At 44.6% G+C, this 15,642-nt stretch overlaps 2 protein-coding genes across 5 annotated transcripts in view; one reads left to right on the top strand and one right to left on the bottom strand.

Annotated features, from left to right (window-relative positions):
* The window catches only part of SASH1 (SAM and SH3 domain containing 1), a 289,530-nt gene that overhangs the window by 211,524 nt on the left and 62,364 nt on the right, over positions 1-15,642 (bottom strand). For 2 of the 4 annotated variants that reach the window (XM_045390348.2, XM_045390351.2), the window contains exon 1: positions 884-1,250. The exons of the other annotated variants lie outside the window; for them this stretch is intronic. In XM_045390348.2, the coding sequence (XP_045246283.2) occupies positions 884-1,021 (138 nt within the window). In that variant the 5' untranslated portion in view covers positions 1,022-1,250. Of the gene's footprint in view, positions 1-883; positions 1,251-15,642 lie in introns of those variants that run through there. 4 annotated transcript variants of the gene reach the window in all.
* Positions 5,805-13,463, top strand: LOC102140896 (large ribosomal subunit protein eL42-like). The gene is made up of 2 exons (XM_065543053.1): positions 5,805-5,884; positions 12,984-13,463. Exons 1-2 carry the CDS (start codon positions 5,805-5,807, stop codon positions 13,405-13,407), a joined length of 504 nt encoding a protein of 167 aa, XP_065399125.1. The 3' UTR covers positions 13,408-13,463.

Here is a 15,642-nt window from a genome sequence, read left to right as displayed (position 1 = left end):
ACTGTGCTAAAAACTGTGCATGGTTTATCATTCCCAAAGAAGAACTTCTTTCACTCCATCTCCTCCCATTCAAAAAATATAAGATCTCAAAGCAAATCTAGAGCCTTTTCCGATAGTCTTTTATGTATGGATTAAGATATCTGACTGTAATAATCCTCACCCATCCGATTCCAGTCTACCTGCCTAACTAGAGCTCCACCAAAGCAAATCTATTACTTCCCCAAGGTATTCAACCCTGAGCAGGTTAAAATTTCATCCTCCATACAGAAGTACTGCTTCCCAGAAACTATGCCAAATCCAGGGGCGGTTTTAGTCACTGGACATTTCAAAATACATGACAGCACAGATTTAGCAAAATAAGTCCTATTGTTTTAGCCCCAAACATATAAAACAAATATCTTGTAACTCCACAAACTGAAAAACTGCAAAAAAAAGTAGGTGAACATTTTGGTAGTTCTGAGTAAGGAAATGTTTGTTTTTCCCTCTTGTGGTCACACAACAAATGGTGAAGAGATAAACATCAGTAACATCATCCTTTTCCCTAATCCAGCATCAACCAAATATTTATTTACAACTACTCTTTGAAGGCTTCTTCTTTCTCGCCTTTTCCACACCAACATCTGAGCAGGTGTCCCAGATTAAATTGCTGAATATCATACCCGATTGTTGAAAAAATACCTTTTGACGGGACCTGTGGCTGGTTATTTTTTAATTTGGGTTTGAAACCCTATACCGTGTGTATTTAGCACCCTAAGAACTACAGCCAGAGAAGGACGCCTCTGCGGAGTGGGTTGCCCAGTGGGTGGGCGAGAAGGGAGCCCCGTCTTCAGAGGGGCTGCTGCGAACTGCGCTTCCTGCGCCGCCCCCTCCCCAGGTAACTCACCAGGATGCCCATCACATCGGTCCAGAGTTGGGAGAACGCCTCGGACGTGCCAGCGCCAGGCTCGGGCTCCGGTTCTGGCCCCGGCGCGGGCTCGGCCTCCGGCTCGGGCCCCGGGCCAGCCGCTCCCGCGTCCTCCATGGCAGTGTCCCGCGCGCGGGCCGTGCGTCCAGGTCCCCGCGGCGCCCTCGCCCAGCACCCGCGCGCAGCCGGCCCGGATGCCGGGTCCCCGCCCGCGGCGTCACCGAGCCGCGCCCCCGCGCTGCATGCCCCGGCGGCCCCGGCCACCCCGCGGGGGCCCCTCGCAGGCGCCCACACCTCGGCTCTAGGTGGCCACGGGCTGCGCGACTGACAACTCCAGAAACTTTCCAACCCCGCTCCGCGCAGCAACAGGGTAGCAGGAGGAAAAGTCCGCACCACTGAGTTGTACGGCGGGGAATTCGCTCGGCCCAGAAGCAATTAAACCCACTGCAAAGGCGTTTCTTCCTGTTACGGGAACCAACTAAGTAAGGCACGCGACTCGTTCGTTCTAGCAAGTCTTGGCAGGACCCTGCAGGGGTGGCCGCGGCGCCTCGGTATCTTGGAGGGAGCTCCCCGGGACCCCTCTCTTCAAAATGAGCTCTTCCAGCTCCACATGACTCTCCCCTCGAGGCTAAAGAAAGCGTTTAGCAACAAAAGGTGCTCTGATGTCAGGCTCTTTGCATGGAAATGAGCCCCGGACAGGAGAACAAATCGCCTGTTGAAAGAGCAGCCGCGCCGCGGTCTCCGGCCCGCACAAGTTTCCAATCACGCTATTCACGGAAACGCTTTTGGTCACGGAAACCCGAGAAAGTTAATCTTTAAGCGACTGCCGCCCAAAGGCTTCACAAGTAGTCCGTGTCGCCACAATGCACACCTCGCCCCTCGTGAAGTCAAGCAACCCAAGGAATTACAACCCTGCCTCTGCCAGCCAAGAATTCTCTGCAAAACGAGTGTGAAAGCTTGGGCACGAGCCATTGTTTGGATCATTTTTTATGAGTGGGTGCATTTTGGCTCCCGAATGCCCACAATGGCATGCATTGCTAGGGCTTTCGGCTAATTAGGGGAAATGGGCTTTGGGTTTTAATTATTCCTTTACATTAGGGACACAGGGAAGGGCTATTTTCGAAACTAAATTCAAATGACTGTGCAGCCACTCAGCCTACACACACTTGGGGCCCTGTGTGTGTTTTTCCAAGGAGAAGCTCCAGGACGGATTTATTTTATAAGGGAAATAGCCCTGGAGAGGTGATTTTCCCTTTTGTGATTCTGCCTTTCAAAACCACTCAGAGTTTTCCTGGAAGGTGACAATGCACGTCACATTCGATTTGGTGATTGAGCACTTTTGAAACAGTTAAGAAACCACATGGAGTTTGCTCCTCTGTTAGGACCTTGTGGTTTAAAAGAAAAAAAAAAAAGTGAGGTGCCCCAGCGAGAGTGTCCTTGCTTGTTTTGAGGCCTCTCCTGTGTCTTGTTGATTGTGAGGGTTTTTTGTTTTGTTTTGTTTTGTTTTCCTTCTGAGTCCACTAAAAGAAAGGGGGTAAGAGCATGTCCTTGAATTCCGCTTGCTCAAGCATTAAGTGCTGCGAGCACCAATCAATGCAATGGGTGAATAGTCCTTACAGGAATGTTCAAAATGTAAAAACATTTTCAAAAGTAACTAAATATAAACACAAGCCCTGATAATTTTTGTGTGTTTTTGGCTGGTGTGGGGGCTCACGCCTGTAATCCCAGCACTTTGGGAGGCTGAAGTGGGCAAATCACTTGAGGCCAGGATCTGAGACCAGCCTGGTCAACACAGCAAAACCCCGTCTCTACTAAAAATACAAAAAACAGAAACAAACAAACAAAAAAAATAGCAAGAGTGCTGGAGCATGCCTGTAATCCCAGCTACTCAAGAGGCTGAGGTACGAGAATTGCTTGAACCCAGGAGGCAAAGGTTGCAGTGAGATCCTGCCACTGCACTCCAGCCGGGGTGGCAGAGGAAGACTCTCTGTCTCTAAAAAAAAAAAAAAAGAAAGAAAGAAAAAAATGTGTGTTTAAAAAATTTTTTTAGAGACAAGGTCCTGCTCTGTCACCCAGGCTACAATGCAGTGGTGCAATCATAGTTCACTGAGTAGCAGGGACCATAGGCACACTGCTCCACCAGACTAATTTTTTTTTTTTTTTTTTTTTTTTTGTAGAGACAGAATTTCTTGCTGTTGCCCAAGCTGGTCTCAAACTCCTGGGCTCAAGGGAGCCTCCCTCCTTGGTCTCCCCAAGTGCTGGGATTACAGGCATGAGCCACTGCACAGAGTCCCTGATGATAATGTTTGTGAAAGGAAACCAAAAGAATTATTACATTTCTCCTTAATAGCATTGAGGCATTGTGTTGAAGTAGAAAGAGCACTGAACTATATGAGTCAATACAGCCAAAGTCTTGTGCTCTCCTAGGCTGATGCCGGAGTTAGGCCAGATGGGTTTTCAAGGCTCCCTCGTGCTCTGTGATACTTTGAATAAAAATAAATTCAGTTAAAGCTGATGAGTTTTTTAATTGTCATTTCTATAAAGAAATAAATATAAGTAAATGATAGGAAAAGATAAATAGCCTTTATAGTTGACCGTATTGGTATATTGGTATATTTCAATTTATTCACCATGTGATACTTTTTTTTTTTTTTTTTTTTTTTGAGACAGAGTCTTGCTCTGTCGTCCTGTCGCCCAGGCTGGAGTGCAGTGGCATGATCTCGGCTCACTACAACCTCCGCCTCTCGGGTTCAAGAAATTCTCCTGCCTTAAATTTAAGAAGATGCAGAGGACTGTGCTGCTTCCAAGAGGCAGCCTGTTCTCTGCATAAACACTTTCCAGCAAATGACCAGCAAGGAGCCAGGCAAGCCGGGCAGTGGGGGCTGGGGATTAGGATGAAGCCTGACTCTCCAGCACCAATCCAGAATCATTTTCTTCTTGACTCATCAGATGACCTGGGGCAAAGCATTTGACATGGTGTTAGTTTCCCCATCCAAGATGAGGCAAGGCCACACTAATTGCCACCTGCTTCTTCACAGGTTATAGTATGTTTCAGGGTCATCTAAAGACATGTACAGTTTAGTGACAACACATACCCGCATCAGTGTAATTAAACTGGCCGGGCCTGGTGACTCACACCTGTAATATCAGCACTTTGGGAGACTGAGGCAGGCACATCACTGAGGCCAGGAGTTCAAGACCAGCCTGGCCAACATGACAAAACCTCGTCTCTACTAAAAATACAAAACTTAGCCAGGCATGGTGGCACACACCTGTAGTCCCAGCTACTTGGGAGGCTGAGGCAGGAGAATCACTTGAACCTGGGAAGTGGAGGTTGCAGTGAGCCGAGATCGTGCCACTGCACTCACCCTGAACAACAGAGCGAGAGTCCATCTCAAAAAATATATCTATATAGATATCTATATAGGTATCTATATTTATAATTATATATCTATAGATAGATAGATAGATAGATAGATAGATAGATAGATAGATAGATAGATAGATACAATTAAACCTTAGCCAGCATTTTGGCACTTATAGAAATCAACCTATTTTAGATATTTACCATGTTTTTCCTGGTGCTTCTTAATGGATAGGGAAATGAGATAATGTTTTTGGAGAAATGTTGATGCCTATACATAGAATGTGAAATTTGAGGCTGGGCATGGTTGCTCATTCCTGTAATTCCAGCACTTTGGGAGGCCAAGGCAGAAGGATCATCTGAGGTCAGCAGTTTGAGACCATCCTGGCCAACATGGTCGTCTCTACTAAAAATACAAAAATTAGCTGGGCGTGGCAGCAGGTGGCCTCTAGTCCCAGCTACTTTTTACTTACCAATTTCCATGTGTTAACTCAACATGATCTGATTACCACTCCCAAGATTGACTCTTTTCTCTTTTAGTTAATGTCACTTGTCAGTCCTTTCTGCTAAAAGTTCCTTCAGGGGCTTTTTATCTCTGTTTTTTTTGAGACAGAGTCTGGCTCTATTGCCCAGGCTGGAGTGCAGTGGCCCGATCTTGGCTCACTGCAATCTCCACCTCCCAGGTTCAAGTAATTCTCCTGCCTCAGCCTCCTGAGTACCTGGGACTACAGGTGCCTGCCACCATGCCTGGGTAATTTTTGGATTTTTAGTAGAAATGGGATTTCACCATGTTGGCCAGGCTGGCCTCAGCCTCCCAAAGTGCTGGGATTACAGACGTGAGCCAAGGCTCCTGCCCCTTCAGGGGCTTTTTAACAAAGTTGTCATTTCCTTATAAATAAATAGCCATCATCATCATCATCATCACAACTTCAGAGTCATATAGGGTATCATTTACCAAGAACGTTTTATATTAGAATTCTACCCCATGGAAATGGAAAAGGGCCTTGAAAAAGATCTAGGTCAAATCCTTCATTTTACAGATGAGGAAGTGGGCTCCAGAGAACTTGAATGATGAGTCCAAGTGAACACAGCTATGTGGGGCAGAATTAAAGTAAGAACAAACTGATTTATATTAACATCTTTTTTTTTTTTCTTTTGAGATGGAGTCTCACTCTGTTGCCCAGGCTGTAGTACAGTGGCATGATCTTGGCTCACTGCAACCTCTGCCTCCCGAGTTCAAGTGATTCTCGTGCCTCAGTCTCCCCAGTAGCTAGGATTACAGGCGCATGCCACCACGCCAGGCTAATTTTTGTATTTTTAGTAGAGACGGGATTTCACCATGTTGGCTAGGCTGGTCTCGAACTCCTGACCTCAAGTGATCCGCCCACCTCAGCCTCCCAAAGTGGTGGGATTACAGGTGTGAGCCACTGCACCAGACCCAAACTGATTATTTTAAAAGTCCTTTCATCTGTATCATACTCCATTTGATTCCCACAAAGTTCTTCAAGGAATGGAAGTGTAGATACTCCATTGAAGATGGGTATACCGGAATCCTACTTCTCTTTTTCTCTTACCGTCAGGAATCTCATCCAGCTCATTGAAATCATCCGCTGTGGGTGAGTGAATTCCAAGGAAAGTGATGTAGAAGATTTTTCTAGACTTCTAGTAGAGACCCAAAAGTTGATTTCAGAATCAATTCTGTGGCTCATAATAAACATTTATTGTCACAAATGAGTGAAAACTATCACCACAATGCATTCACTGAGAATATTGATAATGTAGCAATCTGTTAATTATTGAAAATTAGTCTCCATGATATTGTTGCACAGGTAAATGTACAGCACATATATACATATACACACACATATACAGATAAATGTTTACACTGGCTTGCTTTGTAAAAACTTGTTCTTAGGGCCAGGCACAGTGGCTCACACCTGTAATTCTGGCACTTTGGGAGGCCCAGGCAAGGGGATCACCTGAGGTCAGGAGTTCAAGACCAGTCTGGCCAACATGGTGAAACCTCGTCTCTAAAAAATACAAAAATTAGGGGCCAGGCACGGTGGCTCACGCCTGTAATCCCAGCACTTTGGGAGGCCGAGGTGGGCAGATCATGAGGTCAGGAGATCAAGACCATCCTGGGTAACACGGTGAAACCCTGTCTTTACTAAAAATACAAAAAAATTAGCCAGGCTTGGTGGTAGGTGCCTGGAGTCCCAGCTACTCGGGAGGCTGAGGCAGGAGACTGTCTTGAATCCAGGAGGCAGAGCTTGCAGTGAGCCGAGATCGTGCCACTGCACTCCAGCCTGGGTGATAGAGACAGACTCTATCTCAAAAAAAAAAAAAATAGCTGGATGTAGTGGTGGGCACCTGTGGTCCTGGCTACTCGGGAGGCTGAGGCAGGAGGATCACTTGAGCCTGGGAGGCGGAGGTTGCAGTGAACCAAGATTGCGCCATTGTACTGCAGCCTGGCAACAGAGCAAGACTCTGTCCCAAACAAAACAAAACAAAACAAAAACTTGTTCTTACTGTGGGCCAGAATTACAAAAGTTAAAAAGCATTAGTCTACAAGTTCTGGGGTATTTAGAGTATAGGTTCAGCCTATTTAGGTCATTATGTCAATTTAAGAAACCTAACTAGTTTACTGCTGGGCATGGTTAAAGTAAGGTAAAATAGAGATGAGGCCTGAGTAATCCTGAGAAGACAAAACCACTTAGACCTTATAAGTGAACTCAACCTTTCTTGATTTGCACACATAAGGAAAACTTAACTTAAGCTAACTCTTAGAAATGCCTGTATTAAAGAAAAACAGGACTTAAGCTCAACCAATCAGAAGTAGCCAACAAACTTTTATAACTATGAACTTTCACAGGAGATTGATCAAATAAGGCAACTGTATAATTGTATCCAATCAAATGTTTTCTTTGCTTTACTTCTGTGTCTGTCCTATAAAAGCCTCCCCATAGATTCTCTTGGTGGAGTTCCTGAACCACTTCTGGTTAAAGCTGTCAAGTCCATGAAATGTTGTTTGCTCAAATAAACTCTTTTAAAATGTTTATCGTGCCTGCATTTACCTCTTTAACAGCAGTAAAGATATAGTTTCAGGGCCGGGCACAGTGGCTCATGCCTGTAATCCCAGAACTTTAGGAGGCCGAGGTGGGCAGATCACCTGAGGTTAGGAGTTCAAGACCAGCCTGGCCAACATGGTAAAACCCTGTTCCTACTAAAAATACAAAAACATTTAATTGGCGTGGTGTTGGGCACCTGTAATCCCAGCTACTCGGGAGGCTGAGGTAGGAGAATCTTTGAAACAGGGGATCTCGCAGTGAGCCAAGATCTTGCCACTGCACTCCAGCCTGGGTGACAACAGTGATACTCCATCTCAAAAAAAAAAAAAAAAAGATACAGTTTCATGATAGAAAGCACAACTGTAATGAGGTCAAGACAAAGCTAGGTTTCCATTTTTATTCAAGTTTCTATAAGACATTGGGCGAGTTATTTATCTTATCTGTGAAATGGGAAAATTCCACCTATTTGATACAGTTGTTGTGAGGTTATCTGTGATGACACAGGCACCTTGATGAATTATAATTCATCATTATAAGCTTTCTCTTTTTACCCTCTTTTTGCTTTTCCTTCCCCCACCACTCATCCAGTGAGGCTACATCTATACATTGGAAATTTCCTTGTGTATACCTAGGTCTCTGTGATCATACAAAAGAGTCAGCTCCAGCTCTGGAATGCCATTGCTGAGGAATGGAGCTGGGAGTTTACCTCGGCTGGGGTGGGGCGGGGTGATTAGGACGCTTCAGTTTTCATAGTAAAGGTAGCAATAGCTGCAATAACCATCGCTGTCATCATTTATGGAATATCTACTCTCTGCCAGGCATTGAGCTGAGGTTTAGGTGTATTTCAGTGAAACTTTAACATTCCTCAAATGGAATTTATGATTTCCCACCATGATCCAACTCTCCCTCCCTGCTCCTTTCTTGCTTCAGTCTTCGGATATATCCATTCATTTATTCAAACTACCAACTTCATCCTTCCCTTCCCTCACCATCACTGCGATCTAAACCACAGGTAAGCCCTGCTGATTTGAATTCTTTTTTTTTTTTGAGACAGAATCTCACTCTGTTGCCCAGTCAGGAGTGCAATGGTGCAATCTCGGCTCACTGCAACCTCCGCCTCTGGGGTTCAAGCAATTCTCCCTGCCTCAGCTTCTCGAGTAGCTGGAATTACAGGCGACCACTATCATGCCCGGCTAATTTTTTTTTTTTTTTTTTTTCTGAGACGGAGTTTTGCTTCTTGCTCTGTTGCCCAGGCTGGAGAGCAGTGGTGCAATCTCAGCTCACTGCACCCTCTGCTTCCCCGGTTCAAATGATTCTCCTGCCACAGCCTCCTGAGTAGCTAGGATTACAGGCACATGCCAGCACACCTGGCTAATTTTTGTATTTTTAGTACAGACAGGGTTTCACCATGTTCGCCAGGCTGGTCTCAAACTCCTGACCTCAGGTGATCCACCTGCCTCAGCCTCCCAAAGTGCTGGGATTACAAGCGTGAGCCACCATGCCCAGCCTCAAATTCTTTTTTTTTTTTCCTTTTTTTTTTGAGATGGAGTCTCACTCTGTCACCCAGGCTGGAGTGCAGTGGCATGACCTCAGCTCACTGCAACCTCCGCCTCCCAGGTTCAAGTGATTCTCCCTATCTCAGCCTCCCGAGTAGCTGGAATTACAGGTGCCCGTTACCATGCCTGGCTAACTTTTTTTTTTTTTTCTGAGATGGAGTCTCGCTCTGTTGCCCAGGCTGGAGTGCAGTGGCGTGATCTTGGCTCACTGCAACCTCTGCTTCCTGGGTTCAAGTGATTTTCCTGCCTCAGCCTCCTGAGTAGTTAGGATTACAGGTGCGTGCCACCACACCTGGCTAATTTCTGTATTTTTAGCAGAGATGGGGTTTCACCATGTTGGCCAGGCTGGTCTCGAACTCCTCACCTGAGGTGATCTGCCCGCCTCGGCCTCCCAAAGTGCTGGGATTACAGGCGTGAGCCACTGTGCCCAGCCTCGAATTCTTAAACTAGGCCAAAGTCATCTACTTCCCTTCACCTCCATTACCACCACTGGAGACCACACTGCTATCATCTCTTAAGATATTTTATCACCAGGCGCAGTGGCTCACGCCTGTACTCCCAGAACTTTGGGAGGCCGAGGTGGGCAGATCACGAGGTCAGGAGATCAAGACCATCCTGGCTAACATGGTGAAACCCCGTCTCTACTAAAAATACAAAAAATTAGCCGGTCGTGGTGGGAGGCGCCTGTAGTCCCAGCTACTCGAGAGGTTGAGGCAGGAGAATCAATTGAACCCAAGAGGCAGAGCTTGCAGTGAGCCAAGATCGCGCCACTGCACTCCAGCCTGGGTGACAGAGTGAGACTCCATCTCAAAAAAAAAAAAAAAAAAAAAAAGATATTTTATCTAGCTTGGTGCAGTGGCTTATGCCTGTAATCCCAGCACTTTGAGAGGCCAAGGCGGGTGGATCACCTGAGGTCTGGAGTTTGAGACCAGCCTCACCAACATGGAGAAACCCCATCTCTACTAAAATACAAAATTAGCCAGGTGTGGTGGCGCATGCCTGTAATCCCAGCTACTGAGGAGGCTGAGGCCGGAGAATTGCTTAAACCCAGTAGACAGAGGTTGCAGGGAGCTGAGATCGCACCATTGCACTCCAGCCTGGACGACAGAGTGACACTCCATCTCAACAACAACAACAACAACAACAACAAAAACAAAGATATTTTATCTAGAGCAGTGCTTCTCAAAGTACACACCCACAACTCAATCATTAGCATCACCAAGGAATTTGTCACAAAAGCAAATTTCCAGGCTCCACCTCAAGACTTCTACTGAGTCACTCTGGGAGTTGAACCACCAATTTGTTTTTTGATTTTTTGTTTGTTTGAGACAGGGTCTCCCTCTGTCACCCAGTCTGGAGTGCAGTGACTTGAACACCTGGGCTCAAGGGATCCTCCCACCTTAGCCTCCCAAGTAGCTGGAACTACAGGCATGCACCCCCATACCTGGCTAATTTTATTATTATTATTATTATTTTGTAGACACAGAGTCTCCCTATGTTGCCCGGGCTGGTCTCGAACTCCTTGGGCTAAAGCAAGTAATCTGTTTTTTTTAACAAGTTCCCCGGAGGATAGTGATTAGTGCTCAAATTTGAAAGCCCCTGCAGACTATAGGTACGTCAGAGTAAGGAAGAGGAGCTGAGGAAATGTAAAATTTTAAAATAGAATACAGTGTATTAAAAATCTATGCCAGCAGATTGTTTTTATTTTTATTTATTCATGTAGTTTTTGGATGGAGTCTCGCTCTGTCGCCTAGCCTGGAGTGCAGTGGCATGATCTCAGCTCACTGCAACCTTCACCTCCTGGGTTCAAGGGATTCTCCTGCTTCAGTGTCTTAAGTAGTTGGGATTACAGATGCATGCCACCAAGCCCAGCTAATTTTTTGCATTTTTAGTAGAGACGGGTTTTTACCATGTTGGTCTGGCTGGTCTCGAACTCCTGACCTCGGTGATCTGCCTGTCTCAGCCTCCCAAAGTGCTGGAATTACATGCATGAGCCACCGCACCAGGCCTGTAGATTATTTGTAAAAACTCGCTGGCAAAATAGCTAACTTATCATGAGACAAGTTAATGAAGAAATCAGATATTTGGAGATATTTGGTTTTATCTTTTTTTTTTTTAAGCTCTGTTGGATTTGAGATACTTGGTTTTAAAGGGCAGACAATTAAATATTGAAATTAAAATGCATTTTCCCTAAGAATAGCATATGTTTTAGGAACACATTTTCATTTAAATACTTGTTATTTGTTACAGACGACAACAACACATTTTCTGCTTATAGCAGAGATTAAATCTGAAAGATTATAAATATTCCAATTTATTTTTCACCATACTCACTGTTGCTGAAATTGAGCAATGAAAGTAGATAAGCTCATTTAATTTTTGCCTACAGTCAGCAATCCTTTCTGGCATTCCTATGTGGGGCATTCCACAATGCCTTGGGGGAACTGACTTCAAGGAAAGACTGGTATGTTAAAACATTTTCCCTGTCACAAATTCACACCATTTTTTTTTCCACAAATGCCTTACAGGTGAGCCAAGCCCATGCTAAAGCATTACCCGTTAAAAAGTCCTTCATCAAGGAGTGTTTGGTGAAAGAAGTGGGAGAAGAGCTAAGAGCAAACTAAAAAGAAATTAAAACAGAATGCAGACAGAATAGTCCAGGGAAAGAAAGGAAATAAACCAAGTGAGGCTGTGGGGATGTAAATCCTTTTCTCTGGGCTGGGTAGGGCAGAGGGGCGCACATCTGTAATCCCAGCACTTTGGGAGGCTGAGGCAGGAGGATCACTTGAGCCTGGGAGTCCTAGATCAGCCTGAGCAACAAAGTGAGATCCCATCTCTACACAAAATTAACCAGGCACTATAGTATGTCCCTGTAGTCCTAGCTACTGGGGAGGCTGAGGTGGGAGGATCACCTGAGCCTGAGAGGTCAAGGCTGCAATGAGCCCTGATTGTACCACTGCAATTCAAGTTTTGCCACAAAGAGAGCAAAATTTTCTCTGAAATTTTTTGTTCTACTCTGATAGGCAATAGCCAGTTAGATTTTCATCTGTGTTGATGCTATGTGAAGACCAAGTTCTGGCCAGGCGCGGTGGCTGACACCTGTAATCCTAGCAATTTGGGAGGCTGAGGTGGGCGGACCATGAGGTCAGGAGTTAGAGACCAGCCTGGCCGACATGGTGAAATCCTGTCTCTACTGAAAATTAGTGGGGCCTGGTGGCAGGAACCTGTAATCCCAGCTACTTGGAAGACTGAGGCAGGAGAATCGCTTGAACCCGGGAGGCGGAGGTTGCAGTGAGCCGAGACCGCGCCATTGCACTCCAGCCTGGGTGACAGAGTGAGACTCAAACAAATAAACAACAAATAAACAAACAAATAAACAAACCAAAAAACAAGTTCTGCCTGGGAATTATTCCATTAATAATACCACAACAGGTATTTTATTATACACAGCAGGGTCAGACTAGATGATTTCTAAAGCCACTTGTAATTCTGAACTATGAAGATTCGGAAAAATTTGGTAACACATTACAGACAAGAAGCAAATTTCTGGCGAGATGTATACAGATGCCCATGAGGATCAAAAAAGTGGGGGCATCCCATACTGTTTAAGGCAGGAACCAAGAGACTTCAACTCACCATCAAGTTACTCCTGAATTAAGATGAGAACTGCCTCTCCTACAGAGAACGGTAAGATTATATGAAAGCCACCTGACAGGAGAAGAAAAAAAGGAAACACGGAGGGAAATGATCTTTAGAATCACACTTCCTGCTATTTCTCTTTTTTTGCTTAGGAGATACAAAAAATTAAACAGGGGCCGGGCGCGGTAGCTCACGTCTGTAATCCCAGCACTTTAGGAGGCCAAGGCTGGCGGATGACCCGAGGTCAGGAGTTCAAGGCCAGCCTAGCCAACATGGCGAAACACCGTCCCTACTAAAAATTAAAAAAATTAGCCGGTCGTGGTGGCGGGCCCCTGTAATCCCAGCTACTCGGGAGGCTGAGGCAGAAGAATCGCTTGAACTGGAGGTTGCAGTGAGCCGAGATCGTGCCATTGCACTCCAACCTGGGCGACAAGAGGGAAACTCCGTCTCAGAAAAAATAAAAAAGCCTTTCCTGTTAGGCGAGAGCTGCGCAACGCCAGGGTATCGGACGCCGTTTCTCACTTTCATCATATAGACAACAGCCCTGCTGCAAAGATCGTCAACGTACCTAAAACCCGAAGAACCTTCTGTAAGAAGTGTGGCAAGCATCAGCCTCACAAAGTGACACAGTATAAGAAGGGCAAGGATTCTTTGTATGCCCAGGGAAAGAGGCGCTATGATCGGAAGCAGAGTGGCTATGGTGGGCAGACAAAGCCAATTTTCCGGAAGAAGGCTAAGACCACAAAGAAGATTGTGCTAAGGCTGGAATGTGTTGAGCCTAACTGCAGATCCAAGAGGATGCTGGCCATTAAGAGATGCAAGCATTTTGAACTGGGAGGAGATAAGAAGAGAAAGGGCCAAGTGATCCAGTTCTAAACTTTGGGATATTTTTCTTCTGATTTTGAAGAGAAAATGTTGAAGCCCTAGAAAAACTACCTGAGGGAAAATAGTGATATTCTTATGCAATATAAATAAATAAATAAATTAATTAAATTAAATAAAAAAGTAAAAATAAAAGGGAATGTGTTAATAAGAGACCAGAAATTGTTAACTGTTTCCTAGTTATGCAAGAAAAGACTTAAAAGTGCAGCTGGGAAGTATCCACCAACCAAACTGATTTATCAATCTTGTCTTCTAATAAATTTTACCCTATGGGAATGTCCACTTGGCTGTCTCTCGTGCTCTTAAACATGGTTATGGAAAATACTTTTTTTCAACACATTTTAAAGCTCTGGTTAAAACTCTTGCTCTGCTTCTTTGAGATGCCATCATGTTACGTGCATAGAACAAAAGATTCTCTCTCACATAATTCCTCTCAGGAAACAGAAGATCATTACAGTCTTATCCAGAGTTGATGCATGCTTGCACAATACTTTGGGTAAACAACACCACCACACGTATGATTAATGACATTTGCATGAGTATTTTTAAAAAAGGCAGTGAGCTGAATATAACATTCTGGGAAAAGTATGTGTTGAGTCATTATAAAGGAAAGTTCGATATCCTTTTTTACTACTCATTTTTTAAGTCACAGATCTACCAGGTAATTACTTGAGGAAGACCCATGAGTGCCAGATGCATGGTGGAGCCCTGAGGTTAACCCTCTTTATGTCTGTTCTCTGTCTTTCATGGAAATGCCAACATTTTTGTATCAGAAGGAGCATGATTTTTTTTTTTTTTTTTTTTTTTTTTTTTGAGACGGAGTCTCGCTCTGTCGCCCAGGCTGGAGTGCAGTGGCGCAATCTCGGCTCACTGCAAGCTCCGCCTCCCGGGTTCACGCCATTCTCCTGCCTCAGCCTCCCGAGTAGCTGGGACTACAGGCGCCCGCCCCTGCGCCCGGCTAATTTTTTCTATTTTTAGTAGAGACGGGGTTTCACCATGGTCTCGATCTCCTGACCTTGTGATCCGCCCACCTCGGCCTCCCAAAGTGCTGGGATTACAGGCGTGAGCCACCGCGCCCGGCAGGAGCATGATTTTTATACTAGTAAAATTCATCTGCCAGCCCTTACAAAGAGACACTCCCATTCCTGTTCCTGAAAAAAAAAAAAAAAAAAAAGAAAACTCAACTTTTCCTTCAGCTGTAAAATTCCATTGTTTCAGAATCTCAGAAACATATATCTTTCTTCTCACGCCATCTAACTCTTCTCCTTACCAAGTACAGTAAGTCATATGGACTCGCCCCTGTTGTTGAAGGCCATGTTCCTCTCCAGAGTACTTTCCTTCTAATTGCATTTTTTGTGACACACACGGATGCACAGACACACACACACACATAAAGGCTTAGTTATCTCAGTTTTTCTGAGCTGCCTTATACAATTGAAGATATAAATAAATGAACTCTATGAAGAACTCATCAAAAGAGGTGGCACCGTGGCAATGTCTCAATGAGTTTCTCACATATGGAGAGAGAAGCTACAAGTGACAGGACACTGGGGTCATGGTTACTTCTTTAAATAGTGACTTGGTCAAGCTTAGTGAAACAATCCTCCGTTAAGGGAAGTACATAACATGCTCTGCTCCTATGGTTAATGCTGGCCTGAATGAGGTTTGAAATCTAAAAGACATTATTAATATGGGTGAGCAGGCACCGGATTTTCTGCACCATTTCCCTCTCAATGAACACAATTCTTTTTTAAATGGATTGTCTAGGCATAATTGTTTTCCTATGCCTTATAAATGAAACAACTAGGTGCTAGTTATCTAATGAATGTTCTCAAAAATCAGATGATGTTGATTCCAATAGCAAAGAGACACTTAACAAAGAACCCTTGTTCTAGAAATGAGGTCATTTGGACAGTCTATCCATTAAGAAAAAGCCTATTTTGCTTTCAGAGGTCACCTATTGGGGCAGGAAATCCATCTTCCAGCCAGCAAACTAACATCTGGCCTAAGTCTTCTAAGCTGAAATGTCAATTTCCTGATCTGAATGGAACACACATGAAAGAGAAAAAGATGAAAAATACAGATCCTCATGTGCTGAAGAATTCTTCAGCAGCAGCATAAAGATTATTCAAAAAAGAGCTACTTTTTAGTAACCAAAACCAATAAAAACAGTAAAACGTTTGTATGAAATATTTTCTTCTATAATAATGTAAAGATAAATGATAGCAA

Source organism: Macaca fascicularis, chromosome 4 (assembly GCF_037993035.2).
Source record: "Macaca fascicularis isolate 582-1 chromosome 4, T2T-MFA8v1.1".
Taxonomy (NCBI): Eukaryota; Metazoa; Chordata; class Mammalia; order Primates; family Cercopithecidae; genus Macaca; species Macaca fascicularis.
The sequence above is the reverse complement of the archived record's forward strand: the minus strand, read 5'-3'. Positions and strand labels throughout refer to the sequence as shown.

Excerpts from the sequence above, each read along its gene's own strand:
- LOC102140896 (XM_065543053.1), top strand. The coding sequence starts at position 5,805 with ATGGGTATACCGGAATCCTACTTCTCTTTTTCTCTTACCGTCAGGAAT. Across the intron at positions 5,885-12,983 it reads ATTGAAATCATCCGCTGTGG|AAAAAATAAAAAAGCCTTTC; the intron begins GTGAGTGAATTC and ends ACTCCGTCTCAG.